This window comes from Rattus norvegicus, chromosome 5 (assembly GCF_021556685.1).
Source record: "Rattus norvegicus strain SHRSP/BbbUtx chromosome 5, alternate assembly SHRSP_T2T, whole genome shotgun sequence".
Lineage (NCBI taxonomy): Eukaryota > Metazoa > Chordata > Mammalia > Rodentia > Muridae > Rattus > Rattus norvegicus.
The window spans coordinates 127959271-127981819 of NC_141538.1; the positions used below are offsets into that span (position 1 = coordinate 127959271).

Consider the following 22549-nt stretch of genomic DNA (forward strand, 5'->3'; position numbering starts at 1 on the left):
TGATAAGTAGATGATTAACTACTAATGTGTATTTTGTTTGTTTACTTGTTTGTTTGAGACAGAGTCTTACTATGTTGCTCAGGTTGGCTTCGGTTAGGATCCTCCTGCTTCACCCTCCCCTAGGGCATGCACCACCACACCAGCAGTATTTATTTTTATAGCAGACATGTCTATAATCCCAGTACTTGGTAGACAGGAAGATCAAGACTTTGAGAATGGCCATAGCTACTCTAGAGTTCGAGGCTGGCATGAGTATATTTGCATGTATGTAAGTGCACCATGTGTGCCTGGTACCCAAGGAGGCCAGAGGAGGCAACCCAACCACCTATAACTGGAGTTATATACTCTAGTGAGTCTCCATGGGGCTGTTAGAAGCTAAACTCAGGTCCTCTGTGAGGGCAGCAAATGCTTTCAATCACGGAGCCATCTCTTTACTCTTTATTATTATTATTATTTGGGATTTTTGAGTGTGCGTGTCTGTGTGCATTCTGTCGTGCGTTTTAGAGTATTATAGACCAGAAGAGGTTGTCAGGTCCCTTGGAACTGGGTTACAGGTGTTTGTGACCCATCTGACATGGGTGCCAGAAACAGAACTCAGGCCTTCTACCAGAATGATGAGTGTTCTCAACTGCTGAGCCATTTCTCCAGGGCCCTTCCCCCTTTTGAAATATATTCTTACTGTGTAGCCTTGGATGGCCTATAACTCCTTGTGTAGACCAGGCTGGACTTGAACTCACAGAAATCTGAATGCCTCTGCTTCTTGAGTGCTGGGATTAAAGATGTGAGGCATCATACCCGACCTGATTTTTTTTAGGGTAAAGCAGTAAGCATAGTGACACATGCCTTTAATCCCAGTACTTGGGAAGCAGAGGCAGAAGGACCAGGAATTTGAGGATAACTGTGGTTATCCTAGAATTTGAGGCCAGTGTGAACTACATGAGACACTGTCTAAATAAAATGAAATAAACCGAGTGCTTGTAAGAGTAAAACATTTTTTATATAGGGGGACAGACCTGGAATCCCAGCTACTCTGAGTCTGAAGATTGTAAGTTCACAGCCACTCTCGACTTTATAGCTAGATCCTGACTCACCTAAATCCATACATAAATGCAATGTTACAGTATTGGGTGTAGCCCCTAAGGCAGAGCCAAGGAGGAACTGTTTGGATGCTGGAGAATGCTCCCCAGGTCCATTCACGCATCACCCCTAAAGGTGCTTTGCTGTGACGTGAACAGCCACGTCCCTTCCACAACACTTCACAGGACAACATGTTGGATGCGTGCCACATACGAGCTTCTTCCTCCAGGACGGGGTCCCTCCAGCAAACGATGCCTTAGCTGATTACATTACACGTGGGCTATCGGAAAAGACGGCAGAGCAGGCCCACATACACAAGTCAGAAAGGAAATTGTAAGGATCACACCGGAGCCATTCAAAAATAGCCTGACGGATTTTAATCGTTAGCTTGCTGCATCTTCCAACATTTTTAAAAATCAAGTCACAGCTGTGTGAACTTTACACTGTGACCATCATAAACAAATATAAAAAGAAGCAGACATGACAGATGAACCCATGGCTACCCGTCAGTCCAAAGCCATCTAACATGAAAGACCAGTAAGAGACTGGGCGCCAGTGGAACAGAGTTACAGCAGGGGAATGGCAGTTTTTGCTGGCGCCTGTGATTTGGTTTAGTTAAAGTTATAAAGCTTTTGTGTCAGTACCAGAGAGCCAGATTTCTCTGCAATCTATTCAAAGATGGTAGAGGGAGCAGAATTAGATTATAGGTTGCCATGGAAACACCTATCACCAACAATATTAACGGATTTCAATCTTAGGGCCAGAAAAGTGTTTCCAATGTCTTTGGTTCCTACAAGTAGAAATACGCCTGCCTGTCGCTTGGTACTAAACAACTGATTCTATGAGTGGCAAACTTGGGCAAATGGATTGAGCTTTTGACGTCATCATCATGAGTCACTACACTTCAGAAGTCAGCCAACCAAGCATGAGTACCCTTCCACCAGAAGGGGCACACACTGGATTGGTCTCCGCTATGGGAGTGGTGCAAAGCTGCACACTTACTTTTGCTAACAGCTCGGTATTGCTTTATCTCTGGTTGTAACAATTTGTGCTGGTTGGGTGCTGTGAACTGAATTGCCTCCCGGGTAGTTATTTGTTCAGATCAGAAAAATCTGAGCTAGTAATTGATCTGGGAACGAAGGTCAAAGCTAAAGGACATCTGTACTGGTGGGGAGGAGTACCAAGCTTGGGGGACCTTCCTGCTGGCCCCCTAGAACTGAGGCATGTGTCCAGGTGGGATGCAAAGCTTTTCCAGAACAGCTCGGACTTCCTCAGGATTGTAGTTCCAAGGGCCAGGTTTACCCTGCAAGAGAGGTGAGTCAGGTGTCAGAGATCTCACTGTACAATGCCTGTCATGTCTGGGGTATGGCTGAGAGATCTCAGCTAAGGATATCTACGTTGTCAGCACAGGACAGTTACAGCCTTGAGGTGGGTCAGGTCGCTTGGAAATTGTGGAGAGTGGTCCAACACTCTCTACAATTTAAGAAAGGGCCGAGAAGTAGGAGGGGAAACAGGAGAGGTCTGGGAGAAGGGGACCAGACCATAAGCTCCTCTTGAAACATCAGCCTTCACGCTGAGTTCCTTCTGCAGACCGACCTCTGGCCGTCCAGACCCTCTGCCCTAGCTCAGTCCTCTTCAACCCGATTTGGGCAAGAATCTTACTTCCTGTCCTTAGTCGCTGCTCTTTGTCCTCTCTCTCCACAGACACCAGTGATCTTTTGAAAGCACAGACCTGATCAGACCATGCTTTTCCTGCCCAGAAACTTCCTGTGGCTCTCCTTGGCCTTTGGAGGAAGATGATTTCTGGTCCAGAACCAGATCCTGGCCCTCTAAATGCCGAATTCCCTACCCATGCCTTGCTTTAGTGTGCCTCACACCTTGCTTACAGAGTTCCCATATTCCCATTAAATAATCCTCCCCAAGCTTGCTAGGCTGACTCTATTGTTACCCCATTCCCTCCTCTGTGTCTGTGTGAGTGTATGTGTGTATATTTGTGTGTGTGTGTGTGTGTGTGTGTGTGTGTGTGTGTGTGTGTGTATGTGTGTGTGTAGGTACATGTGGAAGCCAGAGGTCAACCTTGGGTATTGATCTTTAGTCATATTTTTAAAATTCTCTATATGGGAAGGGGTGAGTCTATACACCCCAGAGCAGTATTCATGGACTTCAAAAGAAGGCATGGCATCCTGTGGAGGTGGAAGTGCAGATGGTTCTGAGCTTCCTGCTGGGAACCGACCTCAGATTCTCTGGAAGCCTCTTAACTGCTGATCCATCTTTCCAGCTCTAGCCTTGCTTTTTTGAGACGTGGTCTCTCACTGGTCCGGAGTTTACCAATTAGGCTAGACTCCCTGTCCATGGTTCCCCAGAGATTTGCCTGTTTGCAGTCAGTATTCCAGTAACGACGTCTGTGTGACAGCAGCCATGAAGCTGGGCTGACCCTGTTTCCAAGGCATTTTCCTATTTCATTTCTAACTTCTAGCCAGCAGGTCACCTCAGCAGTGTTAGTACCAGAGCCTCCCTCTACTGCTTGCCTGGTGACCTTGAGCAAGCCATTCCTTCTCTGAAGATCATATATAAAATGGAACCATTTTCCATTCAGCCAAGGGCCAGTGAAGACGGCTCAGTGGGTGAGTGTGTCTGCTGCCAAGCCTGATGTCCCGAGTTTCATCCTCAAGACTCACCTAGTGAAAGGAGAAACTGACCCCCACAAATTACCTTCTGACCCATACACACTCATGGCAGCGTTTCCCCCTCCACATGTGCAAGACAAATTCAAATGTAATTTTAAAAACAAAACTGAAGGCTAGGAATTAAAGTACATGCCTTCAATCCCAGCATTTGGAAGGCAGAGGCAGGCAGAGCTCTGTGAGTTCAAGGCCAGCCTGGTGAGTTCCAGGACAGCTGAAGCTATGCAGAGAGACCCGGTCTCAAATAAGATAGATAGATAGATAGATAGATAGATAGATAGATAGACAGACAGACAGACAGATAAATAAATAAAAACTAAACAACACCAAGAGATAAAGATTAAGCCAGCCATTGGATGCTGGGGAAGCCAGGAGATTGCACCTCTAGTCAACAACTAGCGTGTTTGTGGTCACCGCTTCATACAGCACGGGGCAAAGACCAATCTCATTTTGCAAGAGAGAAGACAGGAAGGCTTTGAGGTGTGAGGACTCCCCAGGTTACATGTGTGAGAAATAATGGAGTGGTGCTCTCCCTAGGATGAAATCCTCTTCTGCCCCTGTGACACTAATCCCCTTCCCCTTCCCTGGACCCTGAGCCTAGCTCATCACCTTGTAGCAGATCCTGCCTTCCTGTATCACATAGAGCCTCTCAGGCAGAGCTGCATAGAGCTGGCTGCTCTGGTTCTGCATTGTGTCCACCACCACAGGACACTGGGGGCTCCTGGCCAGCAGCAGATGTGCTGCCCGCAGGCGGTCCTGGAGGCTTCGGTGCTGCCTGATGTCCACGTTGTTCTTAAAAGCCCATCCATCTGCAAGAGGAAGGTTAGACTGCAGCCGCACAGATGTGACAGACAGTTCCCAGAGTCTAAGTCCCACCTATTTTTAACAGAAAGCCTCACATAGCAGTGTCCTGTTAGAGAAATCGGCCAAGTCTCCCGTCAGAGATGAAATGCAAGGCCACACAGGAGGTTACCAGAACCAAAGCACTACCCGTGTAGCCGACTGGCAGGCCTCAGGTCTTCAATGAGAGATAGTTGGACAAAGTGGCTCTTGATCTTCCGTCTACCTTTGAACCACTGAGGGGGCTTTGTTAGAGGAAGAGTCAGCCTGTCTAGGGTGGCAGCGAGAGTGGAGCCAGCTCCCAGCATGTCGAGGTTGTTGGTGCCTCAACCGAAGTTAGAAGCAAAGGTCAGAGTTGGGGTTATCTCGGTGTGAGGTCCCGTGTTCAGTCCTGGTCCCATCCCATCTCCCCGACTCCTCTACCCCTTCCCGTTCTCCGTGACTCCCATCCTCACCCCAAACCCCTGTTAGTAACCAGGTCTTGCTCTAGGCCATCAAGGAAGGCGTTCTTAAGCTTGCGTTTTCACACTTTTCTCCATGATTCTTATGTACTGGACAGTTTAAGAACCACTAGTCTGGCTGGGTAACAGTGTTGCATGCCTTAATCCCAGCATTCCAGAGGCAGAGACAGCAGGGTCTGCAGAGGCCAGCATGGGATACAGACTGAGTTCCAGGCCACCCAGGGCCACATCAGAAAAACCCATCTCAAAAGCACAACCCAAAACCAAACCAAACCAAAATCTACTCTTCTGGAATCTCAACAACTCTTCCATTTCTTACCACAGTGTTCTTCCCAAAATGCAAGTCTGCCCTTGTCACTCCCCTGCCTTGACCTTTTGATGGATTCCTGTCACTCTCAAGCTAGATCCCAGGCTCCTTAATGTCTTTCAGTTTTAAAGGTGCGCTCCTACAGGAAGGAGGCTCATTTCTCCCTCCCTGGGCCCAGCACGGGCTGGAGCACAGCAAGAGCTTGTTGAACACAGCCGAGTGATTCTGCAAGGCAGCGCTGTCCTTCTATGCTTGAAGTAGAAAAACAAGTCAGGAAGTTGACTGAGGTCACATGGTCAGCACATGATGGACCAGGACCTGGATCCAAGTTGAAACACAGCCTGTGACCATTCATCCCACTGCGTCATGAGCCCCTGCATTTTACCTGGGTAAACCGTGAAAGCCAAGCAACTGACTTTGGCTACAGACTCCGGGGTCCCTATATTTGGTGACACCAGTTCTGGACATTTTGTCTCTGAAGTTCATGTCCAGTTCTGTCTGATTGATAAAGCAAGCATCTCAGAGCAGGAGACGGGAAGGAAGAATTGTCTGCCGTGGGGGAGCAAGACCCAGAGGTGACAATTACAGGAAGCTTTTCCTTAGGGGCTCAGGTGGGTGGACAGGTCTGAGTTCTGGAAAGGGTGAGACGTCCTGGGTCTGACTTCAAGACAAATGCATCGGACACCAGAACCAGGAGTCAGTGCTGAGTTGACCCTAGCCTGCTAGCAACTTACTCTTTTGGAAATGAAAGCTGGACCCTCTAAGACTCTGTTCCTCAAAGTGTGGTCCCCTAGGCCAGCTGTCCTGGCTTTCCCTGGCCACACCCCAGCCCGCCAGCATCCAGATAGGATCTCCAGGTGACCTTATGGAAGTTGAGAACTGCCACCCCAGAAATAACCAGCTTTGGCTGAGCACCAACTGTCATCTCTAAAACTGTCAAAGCCCTGTCTCTTCTCAGCTATGGAGACTACAGATCTCAGTGGACTGACTGCTCAGGGCTGCTTCTCACAAAGAGATTCACTGCCATGTGCTGAAGAGCCTGTTACCTAAACTGTCCCTTCCTTCCTTCCTCCCTCCCTCCCTCCCTCCCTCCCCCTTCCCTCCTTCCTTCCTTCCTTCCTTCCTTCCTTCCTTCCTTCCTTCCTTTCTTCCTTTCCTTTCCTTTTTTCTTTGTTTTTTGTTTTGTTTTGTTTTTCAAGACAGGGTTTCTCTGTGTAGCCCTGGCTGTACTGGAACTCACTCTATAGACCAAGCTGGCCTACAACCTAAAAATCCATCTACTGTGCCTCCCAAATGTTGGAATTAAAGACATATACCACCACGGTCAGATGCATAAGCTATTCTTTGAAAATATGTTTTATGGGAAATCTTAAATATCCATGCACTTGGGGTTGGGGATTTAGCTCAGTGGTAGAGCGCTTGCCTAGGAAGCGCAAGGCCCTGGGTTCGATCCCCAGCTCCGAAAAAAAGAACCAAAAAAAAAAAATATCCATGCACTTATTATCTGGTGATATTTTAAAATTTCCCCAAAATATGAATGAGAGGGGAAGCTGCCTGTCAAATGAACACAGTATTAAGTTGAAAATTCTCAGGTGTTATGAGTGCAGAGAACTAAAAATATAGTAGGCTTAGGTTAGGGTCCTGGACTATGCATTTTCAACCAGCAATCTAGGAGGTCCTGTCTTCAAGGACTTCAATACCACACTAGGGCACAGACCACACTGAGAGGTGCACCACTTGGCCAAATGGGATGAAAGCGATCGGAGAGATCTCTGTGCCCCCACTTGTGGGCAAGCCAGCAAAGATAATGCAGCCTGGATGCTCATTCACCCAGTTTCCACAGAGCCCTGACTGGGACATGGACCCTTCAGAGTCCCAGGTGACAAGGATTCAGAGCCTCCCACCATGTGTACAAGCAGGTGAGTACTGGTTCCCCTCCACCATGGAAGCCTTCTTCAAGCTCTGAATTTGTGACTGGGACTAAATTTAAGGCTCCAGTCCCCACGAGGGCCAGGAAAATGGGGGATATCCTGATTATCCTGCAGAGTTCAAGAACCATGATGTAGATGGTTCTAGAAGGAAGTTCTGTCCATCCATTGTAAGGAAAGCCTGTCTCACCGTTTCAACTTTCTTTGCATAGGAACAAGGTGCCTTGTGTGGCAACAGTGGTAATGGCATGGTTAGGGCTGGAAAGGGACTCCTACTTATGTACGAAAGAGCTTTTCTACAGCAGTGTTCCTCCGAGTGTGGTCCTCAGACCAGGGGTGGTAGCATCATCTAGAACTCAACTCAGATCTGTGAAGGCATCTGTGTTAGCAGTGTCCCCAGGAGTATGGGGGGTTACCAAAGCTGAATGAGCTATGATCCAGACAAACCATTGTCCTGTCCTTTAGATCTTAGGATATGTCCTGAAAAATAGCTACAGAGCACCCCTTTTCACTGTGCCACACCAGGTTTCAATTCCTTGTCAGTGTGCTCAAACCAGTTGCCCTCCCCCAAGTCCTCACTTAACTATGCTCCTCTTCAGACTTCTGCTCTCTATGCCCTTGTTGAAAGCAGACTGTGGGGGTTGGGGATTTAGCTCAGTGGTAGAGCGCTTGCCCAGGAAGCGCAAGTCCCTGGGTTCGGTCCCCAGCTCCCCAGCTCCGGAAAAAAAAGAACCAAAAAAAAAAAAAAAAAAAAAAAAAGCTGAGGGAGAGAAGGGAGGGAAAGCCAGTACTGGGCTTCTCTGGTCCTCCCTCCTTCCCCTCACTCCCTCCTTCCCATCCCAACTGTAACATGGGCTCCGATGATGGGAGAAAGATAAAAATGGAAAGAGTAGAGGTCGGGAGGTCGGGAGGTCGGGAGGTCGGGAGGCTCTGTACCTGTGGCGTGAGCTTCTTCAATGTAAATGATGAGGAAGTCAGCTGTGGAGGCAAAGTCGTCTACGAGTCTCTTGAACTGGTCAAATTTGAGAAGAAATGAAGGTCAGGTGCAGCTGCCGAAGTTCAACACCAGGGGTCTGCTGCCTGCAACAGGAAGGAACCATAGGAGCTGCGGCTTGCACGATTTCTTTCACATGGACTGTCTTCCCTCCTGCATCCAATGCTGTTCCTTCTGTCCCTACGGGATGAGTCCCGGGCACCGTGTGGAGTCCAAGCCTAGGCAGCATGACTAGTGAGGGTTAGGGCTGGCTTTTGACTTTCTGAAAGCAGAGATTTTGTTAGGTGTCCCAGTGACCACAAGGTGCTAGATGGTAATCAAATTAAAAAAAATCCTTCCCTGCAGACTGTAGCTCATAAGGTGGGCAGACACCCGTCCTCGATGAGATGTGATTGCTAACAGTCAGGGTGAGTAGTTACTCCCCTTTTTTGAGACAACATCTCCCTATATAGCACTGACTAGCCTGGAACTCACAATGTAGACCAGGCTGGCCTTGAACTCAGAGATCTGCCTCCTGAGTACAGCACCACACTCGGCCATTCTCTCTCATTTTTACAAAGCACCTGAAGTTTATGGACTTGCTTCGGCACCCACACACAGCAGGTCAGCAATGGAGTTAAAATGAAGACTGGCTTCTGGACTTGCAAGTCAGTGCTCTCTATTAAAAGGACCTCCGCTTCCTCAGTGGACATGAAAACACAGACTCTACAGGGAGCTGGGACTGTGGCTCAGCACTTTAGAGCACTCTGATCTCACAGAATCCATTCTCAGCACCCACGTTAGGTGGTCCACAGCCACCTGCAATTCCAGGTCCAGGGATCAGACACTCTCTACTGGTCTCTGAGGCACCAGGCACACAGGTGGTGCACATACGTTATACAGGCTCTCACTCATACACATCAGACAGAGAGTAAATCTTAAAACATCACACACTTTGCAGCATCATTATGAAAGTTAAGTAAACCAATGCTGATATGGGTTTAATAAGGTGCCTGGCCCATAGGAGATGCTCAGCAAACATCCGCTATTGTGAGGAGCTCGGATCTACTCGATGGGCTCTGATGTAGCGGAACGGTGGAGATGGCATCCCAAAGGGGACAGGGGTGGGAACTGCTGCGAAACAACCATCATTGAAAACAAAGCAAGAGCTGCTAAGTTTGCTATACAGATTCTTCATGCCTCTGTGTCCTCTCTCGTCACCTGTCACGTGTTTTAGTTAGCTGCTATTTAACGCTACACTCTCCTAAGCCCAAGGATGTTGGAAGGGTGACAACAGGCCCACCGTGGTCATATTGAAGCTCCAAGCACCTGCTCTCAGCCAGGAGCACCAAAGCTGAGCCAGCAGCTGCCCCCTCCTACCTGCCTGTCCTTCCTGCCACTGGGCATAGCTTTTTCTATTTCTGGATGTTCCGGGTACCTTTATGAGGTGGAGGCCTCTCCCTCCAGGTCCCTCCTAGTCACTTACCAAATTGCACAGTGTCAATGCCAGTTCACGATGGGGATGAGACACTGGAGGATGCCCACACTAGATCCTGCCTTTCCTGTTTAGTGATCCTGCCCAGAAGGGCAGAAAGTGACAACATTCACTGTAGGAGCAGGAAGGCACACCCAGAGATAGAAGCGTGAGTCCTGGAGAATAGTGTGTCTCAGACATTCAGAAAAGGCTGTACCTGTGTGGGCTGAGGGTCCTGAGGTCTAGGGCCCCAGAGCTCACCCATTGTCCCACAGGCTTAACAACTAAATGCAGATTTGAAGATGAACTCATGGTTGGGCATAGTGGTACAAGCTTGTAGTCCCAGAACTGGGGAGGCTGAGGCAGGTGATTGCTGTGAGTTTGAGGCCAGTCATGTAGTGAGACCCTGACTCACAATACCACCCTCCGAAAAAGAGGACATCAGGAGGAATCTCAGGCTAACTTCTGCAAAGTACTGAATCCCCAAGCACCAGGCCTTTCTGATCGTGGGAACCCTTGATCTCAAGCCTATGAAGTCAGCTCTAGGCAGGAGCTTTCTGTAACCCCTCAGTCAAAGCTGAGGAAAGCCCTAGGTGAGCTGCTATTGTATCCTGAGGTTTCTATTGCTAAAGCTGAAGACCTGTTGAGCCCTAGCCACACATCTATTTGGAAGTTTGCTCGCCCTACACAGTGACGTGACCTGTTTAAGCAGCTACATCACCCAAGCAGCTCCTTGGCCTTAGGGTTCTTACTCCTGTCCCCTGCTTTGAGCACACACACATTTTCCCTATAAGCATTTATTCCGAATTTACAGTTTGCCAGGGTTGTCACCACAGGCAGCAGTCAGTGGAGAAGGAACCCATCAGGAATCCATCTCCATGTGGCATGGGGTTTGTTCAGCTGGGCCACAGGCAATGAACGGGCAAGGGAAGCATTGTGAAACCTGTACATGTTATGAAAGAGCTCAGAAAGGCTGGCCCACTGCAGACAGGTGGAGCAGGGGGGCCTCTGGGGAGCTGCAGTTCAACCTGAGAGCCGAAGGACTGGAACAAATCAGCCCTGGAGAAAAGAAGAAGGGCATTTCAGGCAAAGTGAGTTAATGTTCAAAGTCCTCAAGGAGGGACAGAGCCCAATTTGTTTAAGGACCCACAGGACCACTGTCTGGAACGTGGCAGGGGGGGACTAGGGGTGGAGTTGGCAGAAGCTGTCATGGGCCAGAGAAAGAGGTGCTGGGTTTTATTTTAGCTGTGGTAGAATGCCAGAGCTATAAGCAGGGGGCGGGGTGGTGGGCATAGGCTATAATTCCTGCCCACCTGGCTCCTTAATCCTCTTTCTCATTTGGAATTTCTAGTCTGCGTGTGACTGCTGGGACAGTGTGTCCAGCCTTGCTCTTTGGAAGACCAGAGAAACGGGCATGCTCCTGTCCTAGCAGCTAGGGGCAGGCAGCACTCCCCATTCAGGTCTTTTGTTCTGGAGTCACTGAGATAGAATTCATTCTCAGTCCGGTGGTGGTACCCCTCAGGGGTGGCCAGTGGTGGACATCCCAACCACAGTGACTGCAGATGTGATCTAACTTGTTAAAAGGCAACTCATATCCAAGTCTACAGATGCTTTTAGTTCTCTGGACCCCAAACTCCTTGTCGTGTGTGTGTGTGTGTGTGTGTGTGTGTGTGTGTGTGTGTGTGTTCATGTGTGCATGTGCAAGTGTGGGTATATATGCATGTGTATGTGGGTGTGTATATGGGTGTGGTGGGTGAAGGTGTGTGTGTATTTCTTTGTGTTTATGTGTATGTCTGTATCTGTGTGTTTATGTGTACATGTGTATGTATGGGTATATATATGTGTGTATATATGTGTGTGTGTGTGTGTGTGTGTGTGTGTGTGTGTGTGTGCAGTTGGTATGCCTGTGTGGAGGTCAGAAGATGACAACTTGCAAGAGTCTTTTTTCTTGCCACTATGTGGGTCTTGGGGATTGAACTCAGGTTGTCTGACTTGGCTACAGATACTTTTATCCACTGAGCCATTTTGCCTGAACCTCCACACATGCCCCATGGCACACTTGTGGAAAACTTGTACCCATGTACATGTAGCTATATGCATACATGCACATAAAAATAAAATTTGAACATAATAAAATTATTCGTTAAAGGAAACCAGACTAGGGTCTGATGCTTTCAAAGTTCTCTAGCTTCATGTACAATCAACTTCACACTTGAGTAGCACACTAGCTGCTGTGTAGAGAAGAGACAGAGTGGGAATGGATAGAGAAGGGACAGAGTGGGAATGGATAGAGAAGGGACAGAGTGGGAATGGATAGAGAAGGGACAGAGTGGGAATGGATAGAGAAGGGACAGAGTGGGAATGGATAGAGAAGGGACAGAGTGGGAATGGATAGAGAAGGGACAGAGTGGGAATGGAGCTGCGGAGCAGCAACTGGGGACGGCACTGGAGAAGTGGGAGCCCCAGCAGCGCACAGGCGGGGAGAGGCGGCCCTGAAGATCGTGCTGCTGCTGGATGGTGGCGGAAGCTCCTCAGCTGCCCCGTTGTTTCCTGTCATCGTTACACATCCTCCTGGCTCTGTACGGGGTTTGAAGCAGCTTACATACATGTTAAAATAGCACATAATAGCCAAGGAAAGAGATCATGGCTTTCTGAAAAGCGTAGAACAGGACAGGGTAAAGAAGCTCCAAAATGCTTTGCACCTTTGAAATTCAGTTTACTTTTTGGCAATGCAGGATGTCGAAACCCAAGGCCTCAGACATGCTGGGCAATAAATACACTGAGCTGTAACCTCAGCAGCTGTATCTTTGTCAGGACACAGCTATATATTGACTTTAAGTTGTCTAGTACTCAAGTAAAGAGAGAAACACAAGAATAATTTCATAACTTGGGGCCAGCAAGGTGGCTCAGAGGTAAGAGGGCTTGCTGCCAAGCTTGGTGATTTCAATTTGGTTCCCAGAACCCACATGGTGGAAGGAAAGAACCTGTTCCTTTGAGTTGTCCCTTAACCTCCACATGTACGCTGTGACGTGTCCATGTGTCCATGTAAAACACACACACAAAATAATTTTAAAAGTAAATAAACAAATAAATGTTCAGCCTCCAGTGTAAAGGGAGGACAGCGGGCTTCTCTGCAGACACCAAGCCCTCTGAGTCTGGTTCACAAACTGTTTTTCTAGGAGGCCCTGGGAGGCCCCAGGGGGGGCTTCTCTGTCCCTGATGGTTGATTGAATCATGAACCTTTCCATGTGACAGGGAGGGGCCCAGGCCTTCTCAGGGGAGGCTCTGAGGCCAGTCACTGACAAGTGGCTGGTCACTAGACTGTAATGACCCCAGAGAACCACTCCAGATGATAAGAAAACTGATTTCAAGTTAGGACCAGTTTGAAACGTTAGCTGTCTGGGATTTTGCTTTTAATGGGCAAAAATTCAACAGGTCCCAGAAAGGACAGGCACATCTGTTTAACTTTCTAGAGTGTGGTCGGCATGGTGATGAGCAGCAAGGGCAAAGTCTACCTGGCAGCAGAAAGAGGAAATATGTGTGCTGATGGCTGGCACACTGCGAGTGTCCACAGGCCACAGGCCACATCGTGAGGGTGTCAGGTAAGGACTCGAGGTTAGGTCTGCTGTATAAACACAAATAGCTCCAGAGTGCGACTGGACTGGGCTCACGCTCATGCCTCCTGGGCCAGTATGTGAGCCTCTGGCCCAGGCTCTCTCTCTCTATACAGAAACCCCTTAACTCTGTGCATGTGTGCTGGTCAGGAGTATGTGCATACTGTGTGTGTGTGTGTGTGTGTGTGTGTGTGTGTGTGTGTGTGTGTGTCTGTCTGTCTGTCTGTCTGTCTGTGTGTGTCTGTGTTTAGGGCCATGCAGAGGATCAGAAATGGCCCAGAATCTGAGGCTCCAGTGTCCCATGCATCAGTAGAAAGCCCTGAAGCACAAGCTCTTGTTCTTATTCCACTGAGAACCCGCTATGGGACTCTGGACGGTTCTGTGCCACTCTAGCCCTTTGTGTCTAAAACAGTCAAAGGGGTTATACTAGACCATCTGTAAGAAATCTTCATGGCCTTCCAATTGGTGGCTTTAAAATGAGCTCTGGACTCTTGTTCTCTCTTGCTCTTGCCTTCTTGCCCCTGTTCTGTCCTCCCATTTCCCTCCCACCTCTCTCTCCACTGCTCATGGCCAGCCTCTACTTCCCTACTCCTCTCCCTCTCCCTCTCCTTCTGTCTTTCTCTGTCCCTACTACCCTCTCAACTCCCCTCCCATGTACTGAATAAACTCTATTCTATACTAAAAAAAAAAAAAAAAAAAAAAAAAAAAAGGAGTTCTGCATCTATACCCAAAGCATCCTTTGGTGTGTCAAAGGCCTGGGAGTTTCTGAAGAGCTATGGGATGTCTTTGATCTTGATAAACCAACCAACACCCTGAGGCGTGTGTGTACCTGCAGGTAGGAGACAGGACACCCTCCAGCTCTGGTCCCTGATGGCCTCAGCAGCTTCCCCTTGCACCCAGTCTCTACATCTGGGAACTCACCTGCCCTCCCCCTCTGTCCTAGGCTGTTCCCTGCATTCTTGTCCTTGTTTGACCCAGAGCTTCAGGGCTGCTAGGCTCCCAAAGTCCTCCCTGCTGCCGTAACCCAGGCAGGGAGCTTGAGTTCTCCAGAACCTCCCCCCTCCCATTCTACCTCTCCCTCTGATCTGTGAAGTGTGCTAGGGCAGAGACCAGTGGCACTTATGTCTGTTTCACCAGTGCCTGTGATTTCAGGGCACGTTTGCTGTGTCAGTGTCCTGAAAATCAACTCTGTGTTATAAAATGGAGGTTAGGTGTTCTATCTCTGCCTCCCGTATCATTCGCTTTCTGATACAGCAGCAGGGATCAGGGAAAAGCTGTACAGTCCCTTTTACGTTTCTTAAAAAGTGTGTGTGTGTGTGTGTGTGTGTGTGCGTGTGTTTTGTGCGCGTGTGTGTGCATGTGTGTTTTGTACACATGTGTTTTGTGTGTGTGTGTTTCGTGTGTGTGTGTATGTATCTCTGTGTGTGTGTGTGGTGTGTGTGTATGTGTATGTGGTGTGTGTGTGTATGTGTGGTGTGTGTGTATGTGTGGTGTGTGTGTGTATGTGTGTGTGGTGTGTGTGTGTGTATGGTGTGTGTGTGTATGTGTGGTGTGTGTGTGTGTGTATGTGTGTGTGTTTTGTGTGTACCTATGTCCAGGCACCTGCAGAGGCCAGAAGAGGGAGGTGAATCCCATGGAGCTGAAGTTACAGGCAGTTGTGAGCTGCCCAAATGGATGGGCAGCTAGAAACTAAACTCAGGATTTCTAGAAGAGCAGCAGCCACTCCTAACTGCCAAGCCATCTCTCCAGTCCACTGCATCCTACTTTCTCTATTTTAATCAGGGCCTCATGTAGCCTGGGCTGGCCTACAATTTTCTAAGTAGCACGAGCTTGAAATTCTGATCTTCTTGTCTCTACTTCCAGAGTTTGGAGATTATAGACACCTGACACCATGCCTGATTTGCTGAGCACTCTGTGTTTTCTTATTTCTGGGTTGAAGATTAAACACAGAGTCTTGTGTATGCTCGGCAAACTCTCCACCATCGAGCCATGGACCCAGGCAATAGTTTTTGAGCCCCAGGTTGGTTCTGACCCCAATCCTCCTGCCTCTGCTTCCCTAGTGCTGGGACACCAGGTGTTTGCCACCACACCTGGAAAACAGATTTTTTGTTTTTAACTGAGAGAGGACAGTTAATGGACACAAGTGGGCTCCATGAACTGGCCCCGGGGCGGGTGGCTTCCAGGGAACTGCTTTTCAGATTGTCTCTGTTCCGTTCTGTCCCACCAGTGTCTGGCACACCAGAAACACAGATAAAAACCACCGTTCTCATGGCTCTCACTGCCAGTGCTGGATGCTGTTAGCTGAATGAATTAAGGTCCTTTTCCTGTTACAGTTTAAATTCATTAATGAGGGGGGGGGGGGAGAGAGAGAGAGAGAGAGAGAGAGAGAGAGAGAGAGACTCGTTCTTCTTCTACTTTGAACATTCTCCTCAGACTACAAAATTCGTATTCATTAGTTCCAAACACACCCCTTCCAGGAAGCCTTCCAAGTCCTGCAGGCAGTCAGGCCCTCCCTGCCCACAGGACCATTGAATTTGCCTGTCCTATTTATCTCTGCCACAGAACTGCAAAGCCCTTACATCTAGAAGAAGGATCTTGCCTAAGCTCTGGATGCTTAGCTGAGGGTCTGGCACACAAGGGACCACTCCGTGATTGTCCATCAAGGAGCACTGTGAAATGGATAGAAGAAGGCTGATTCTGAGTCTGACCTGACACTTAGTCAGTCAGCTTGGCTTCTCAAATCTCTCCATTCCTCTCTAGAATGTTAGGTCAACACTTCCCCAAGGGTGGCATTAGGAATCAGCATGATGATCAAAGGCTTCCTGAGAGGAGTTGGGAGGGGAGGCATATTTTACAGTTCTACTTTTAAGCCCTACAGCCTTTCTGGGTGTTTCATGTGCCTCTTGTCTTGTGGAGATCACAGGAGACTGACACAAGATGTGGGGGTTCCCAAACTGGTTTGCCCTGGAAACTCTTAAGTAGTGAAGCTTATCTGAAGGGCTTGGATTCCAAAGAACATGCTTTGAAAAGCACTGGGTTATCCCCCTGTCTTGGTGCCCTGGGGTTAACTAAATCAACCACATCTCTTTCCCAGGGAGCTCTGCTGGGGGGAGCAGGGGTGGCAGTAGCTGGGTAGGAAGAAGCAGTTCTTTGAGGGAAGGGGCAGGCAGGGAAGCCTGGGTCCAGCAGGGAGACAGCAGCTCGCTCATTAGAGAGACCTGAAGTGGTATTTCAGAGGATGAGGTATGAGAGTTGGACCCTGGGAAAGGTGGCTGGCCACTCAGAAGGGTGTCCCAAATCATACATGGTGTTAGCCAAGGTACAGAGAAGTCAAGCCCAGGATGGGTAAGCCCCACATTGAGCTAGTAGAGTTAGCATGAAGGAATCTTGGAAATAACGCTGGGGTGAAAATTCCAAGCCTTACTAGGGAAGACCGAGCACCAGTCTGAGCCCAGTACTCCCCCTGAGTGCAGGAGCACGGTGCTGCAGGGTGCTGTGCTGGGTCGTCTTGGGAAAGAGTGATCTGGCAGCCGTCAAGTGGATGGAGCAGAGCAGAGATACGGTCTGCTGGGGAGAGCAGCAGTGAGGACTACTTAGGGATTCCAGAACCCAAACAGATCATTGTACCTGATGGAGAAAAGGATGGACTACTGAGAGATCTCACGACGCATAAACACGTTATGTGTTATGCGGACTGGGGCACCCCCTGTGAATTTATAGTCTAGTGAGGGTGAAACTTAAGTACCCACTCATAACTGCAAACCTTGAGTGTCAATAAAGCAATGTGTAGGATGCTAGTTGGCACTTTAAAAGAGTAAGTCAGGGCGGGCTTCTTGCAGGAAGTGGCTGAGAAGGATTTCGCCAGATAAAGATGAACTGCCCATGTCCAGGGGCTGGGAGGCCAGAGCGCATAGCTTGTGATATGCACCCTGGGAAGACATCAGCCAAGAGATAGAAAACCTGGGTGAGTTCCCCCACTGAGCAGGAGGACAAGCAGTTGCCCAGGAGCAGCTGGATGGGAGATAGAAAGATTGTTGCTTTCTGTCCCACCTCTCCACCCAACCCATCCCCACTACTCTGAGCCGAGCCCCTGAGCTGACCTTGAATGAAATCCCAGACGTTGCACTTCTGTCCTGAGAGGCGGACCACGGTGCAGTTGGGGGCCAGCCCCCCATACTCAGCCCTGTCTTCCAGTCTCTGCCAGCGGACCTTCAGGACGAACCAGAAGTACTGGATGCTGAAGAAGGTGGGGACCCAGTTGTCAGGGGCGAATCGGGGATTCCTGGTCATTCCGGTCTTTTGGCCCATGGCCAGGATGTTCTGCTTGACTCTCTCTGGGAACAGTGTCATTAGCACCTTGCCCGTAGCCACCTCCAAGGCTACCTGCAGGAATATCACAAGCCGCTTCAGCCACAGCCATAGCTGGGACAGCCCCATCTCAGCACGGGGCAGAACTGGCTCTGAGGCCTACAGACTGAAGGAGAGGCCCCAGCCAGACAACGCTGGGTGGAGCTGGACAAAGGTGCAAGGTACTGCAGCCAACCCTGACAGACAAGAGGACCGTGCCAGGACAGCCAACCCTGACAAGGGGACCGTGCCAGGACAGCAGGTGTTTGCCTTGCTGTCAATCAGATGGAAAATTCCAAACCCAGGGCACAGAGGTCTCTCTAGTAATTATCCTCCCGGATTCTTTGTTACCAGATTTCTTAGTTTCTCTCTAATTTAAAAAAAAAAAAAAAAAAAAAAAAAAAACACTTGAAAAGATCACCCTGGAAGGGATCCCGAAAAACACAATGAACTTTGCTATGTACAATTAATATCCAGTCATTAAAAACAAAACAAAACAAAACAAAAAAATACCAAAAAAGGAGTCTGTTGGAAGACTCCAGCTGCTGTAGCAGCACATTTTTAACCCAGAACTCAGGAGGCTGAGACAGGGGATCTCTTTGAGTTTAAAACCATCCTGGTGTACATTTGTAAGTTCCAGGCCCTGTGAAGAAGAAAAGGAGGAGGAAGAGGAGAAGGAGGAAAGAAAAGGAAGAGAAAGAAAAAATAATCTCTTGCAAATGATTAGTGGTTTTTTTTTGTTTTGTTTTGTTTTTCATTTTGTTTTTTGGAACAGGGTTTCTCTGTGTAGCCCTGACTGTCCTGGAACTAGCTCTGTAGACCAGGCTGGCCTGGAATTCACTGAGATGTGTCTGCCTCTGCCTCCCTAGTGCTGGTATTAAAGGTGTGTACTACCGCCACCTGGCTATGACTAGAATTCAAGGTTAGCTGTCTTTTAAATATATGTGTGCTGTGTGCGTTTCTGATACCTGAGGAGGTCAGAAGAGAGTGTAGAATCATCTAGAATTGGAGTTAGGAATGGGTGACACATGGGTTCCGGGAGCAGAACCCACGTCCTCTGCAGGAACAACAAATGCTTTTACTCTCTTTGACATTCCCCTCCCCGTGTGTGTGTGTGTGTGTGTGTGTGTGTGTGTGTGTGTGTGTGTGTGTGTGTGTGTGGAGAGAGAGAGAGAGAGAGAGAGAGAGAGAGAGAGAAAGAGAGAGAGAGAGAATGTGTGTATATGTTTTTTTTCTTTTTTCTTTTTTTTTTTTTTTTTCGGAGCTGGAGACTGAACCCAGGGCCTTGTGCTTGCTAGGCAAGCGCTTTACCACTGAGCTAAATCCCCAACTCCGTGTGTATATGTTTTAATAATACCAAGGATGGCTAGGATTGTGCCTCAATGATAACACACTTGCCAGGCATGTACAAATCCTGTGATTACAACAAATAAGATAAGACTAGGTTCTTTCAATAATAAAAAATACTTTATGCAGTCACAGCTGGCAGTGCATGGCTACGTATTTCTAGAGACAGAGCCCTTCAGAGAAGATGTGGCCTGGGCCCTCTCCTGCCCCTTCATGTAAGTTAGAATCATAGCTGCAGCCTTTTTCTGTTTCCCTTCTATCGTTGAGTGGTATTCAGTTAAGTTGTCTGACTTGGTAGCTTATTTCTTTTGAATGTGGTAATTCCCCATTGTCTGGCTACACCAAACTTGATCCATTCACCCACTGGGGAACCTCTGGGCTGCTCTCAAATCATAGACAAAGCAGATAGAAGGATCCGAGGCAGATGGAGACAGTTGGTTGAATCATTTGTGTCTCCAGTGGATGCAGCCGGTGGTTTGTGTGGAAGAGTGCTTGGTCTTGTAAGTAACCACCCCACTGTCTTGCAGCATGTCAGGGATATTTTTGCATGCCCCTAGCATCTGTTGCTTCACACCTTTGGTCAGTATCGTCAGTATTTTGCATTTTTGCTATTCTGGTACCTTAGCATCTCTCAACACAGTTTGCAATTCTCTGAGGACATTGCTGAGGAGCCCCTGTTAATAATAGATACATGTTATCCTGAGCAGGGTGTGATGGCACTTGGGAGCCAGAGGTAGTTAGATCTCCGTGAGCTCAAGGTCAGCCTGGTCTACAGAGTGAGTTCCAGAATAGCTGGAGCTGCTACACAGAGCTCTTATAAATTAAAAAACAAACAAACAAACAAGCAAATAAATATTTCCTGATAACCCACTGCAAGTCAAAGATATCAAAAGTTGAAAATGCCAAAGGGCATGGTGGACCATGCCTTTAACCACAGCACTGAGGAGGCTGAGGCAGGTAGATCTCTGAATTCAAAGCCTGGTCTACAGAACGAGTGTCAGGACAGCAGGGGCTCTACAGGGAAACCCTGTCTCAAAAAACAAAACAAACAAAAAAGCATTTAATACAGCAATCTACCAAGCACAATAGTAGTGCCCTACTATTGTAAAATTGAAAATGAGATTACATTTATCTTCTTTGTGTGTCAGGGGCCATGCATGCTGTGGCATATGTGTGAAGCCCGAAGGACAGCTCTCTCCTTCTACAGCGTGGGTGCCCAGGGATTGAACTCAGGGCCCTGGGCTTGGTGGCAATTGCCTTCACCACACGGGCACTTTTGTACCACAGTGAAGTTAAGAACCATAGCAGCACATTCTAAGTTCGGCACCATCTTTTCTCGCCAGCCACCACCTGACTCTCTTCCTGGATCACGGCTTCTGTTTTTAATTTGTGCTGCTGATTGAACTGAGGGCCTTGTGCATTCTGGGTGAGTTCTACCACTGAGCTACAACCACATCCTAAGCTACAATCCACTTCTGCCTATTTAAAATCACGTGTCTTTTGTGTGTGTGTGTGTGTGTGTGTGTGTGTGTGTGTGTGTGTGTGTGTGTGTGTAATCTTAAGAAATCTTTGAATATTTTGAGTAAGATTCGTTTCCATATATCTTTTGCAAATGCTTTTCCCAGTCTAGGCTTGTCTTCTTGTTCACTTGATTTTTTTTTTTAACTTGCTTGTGTTTTTGAAGCAGTCTCCCTGTGTAGCCCAGGCTGGCCTCGCCACCCTTGCTTCCCAAGTACTGGATTACAGCTGTGTCACCCTACCTAGAGATTACTCTATCTTTTTAACTCTCAAATAATGATAGTCCCCTGTGTTAGTAGGGTTTCCATTGCTGTAAAGAGACACCATAACCAAGGCAACTCTTACTAAGGCAAATATTCAATTGGGGCTGGCCTACAGGTTCAGAGGTTCTGTCCATTATCATCAAGGTGGGAAGCATGGAGGAACTGAGAGTTCTACATCTTCATCAAAAGGAAACCATGAGCAGGCTGTCTCCCATATGGCTAGAAGGATCCCAAAGCCCACCCCTACAATGACACACTTCCTCCAACAAGACCACACCCACTCCAGCAAGGCCACGCCTACTCCAACAAAGCCACTCAACCTAATAGTGCCACTCCCTGGGCCAAGCATATTCAAACCACCATAGCCTCTGATTTTCTTCTTAATTATCATTATGACTATTTTAAGATCTTTTTCTATCCCACAGAGACTCAAGAATTAATATTTGGACACTGTATGTCCAAATATTAGTTTGAATATGCTTGGCCCATGAGAAGTGTCATTATTAGGAGGTGTGGCCTTGTTGCAGGAAGTATATCACTGTGGAGTAGGCTTTGAAGTTTTATGCTCAAGCTCCACCCAGTGCAGAAGGGACCCTCTTCCTGCACCTTTGGATCAAGATGTGTCACCCTCCTTAGAGACTACTGTGTCTTTATAATAACTCTTGAATAAAGTTAGTCCTCTGTCTTAGTTAGGGTTTCCATTGCTGTAAAGAGACACGATGTCCAAGGCAGCTCTTACAAAGGACAACAAGAAGACTCTCCTCCTGGATGCCTTTGGATCAGATGTGGAACTCTTGGCTGCTTCAGCACCATGTCTGCCCGCATGATGCTATACTTCCCACCATGATGATAATGGGCGGAACCTCTGAAATTGTAATCCAGCCTCAATTAAATGTTTGCCTTAACGAGAGTTGCTTTGGTCATGGTGTCTCTTGACAACGATGAAAACCCTAACTAAGACACTGTACCAGCAATATAACTTGCTAAGTATAGCCCTGGGTTGTATTGAGTATGTAGATCAACTTGAGAAGAATGGAGATCTTGGCTGTGTTGGGTCTTCCTATGTGTGAATATGGAAGACACATTGGTTTCTTGGGTCTTCTTTTCCCAGTCAGAGTTTTGTAGATCTTGTCCTCATAGCTTTAGATTCATACTAAGATATTTTATTTTGGGGATGCTAATATAGATGATATTGTGCTTTGAATTTCATTATTCAGCTATTCACTGATCTTAATTGTCAATTGATAGAATCTAGGATCACCTGGCCACAGGTTGGGTGGGGGTGGGGGATGGCTCTGAACCTTCCAGTTGCATTCGATGAGGTAAGGAGATTTGTCCACTATGGGTGGTGCCATTCCCTAGGCTGGGATCCTGGACTATAAAATGGAGAAAGGGAGCTGAACAGCAGCATGTATTCACCCTTTTCTCCATGACTGTGGTTACAGTGTGGTCATCTGCCTCAAGTCCCTGCTGCCGTGCCTTCCTTACCTAGATGAACTGTGACCTTGAACTGGGAGGCAGAATAAACCCTTTCTCCTTTAAAATTGCATTTTGTTGGGTACTTTGTCACAGCAATGATATAAGTAACTAATACACACACACAAACACACTCAGTGATATTCCCAGTCCAAGTATGTGTGTGTGCGCACACACACACATGTGCATGTGTATGGTCAAATGCTTTGCTGCCATTATTGTTTTGGATAAAAAAAATTC

At 47.9% G+C, this 22549-nt stretch overlaps 1 protein-coding gene across 2 annotated transcripts; it reads right to left on the reverse strand.

The window, feature by feature from the left end:
• Window positions 1–985: 985 nt before the first annotated feature.
• On the reverse strand, window positions 986–17814 carry Dio1 (iodothyronine deiodinase 1). 2 transcript variants are annotated; one of them, NM_021653.4, is given in 4 exon segments: window positions 986–2380; window positions 4371–4570; window positions 8234–8377; window positions 17459–17814. In NM_021653.4, coding segments are annotated over 4 exon segments (774 nt in total). In that variant the 5' UTR covers window positions 17796–17814; the 3' UTR covers window positions 986–2287.
• Between the last annotated feature and the right edge of the window lie 4735 nt (window positions 17815–22549).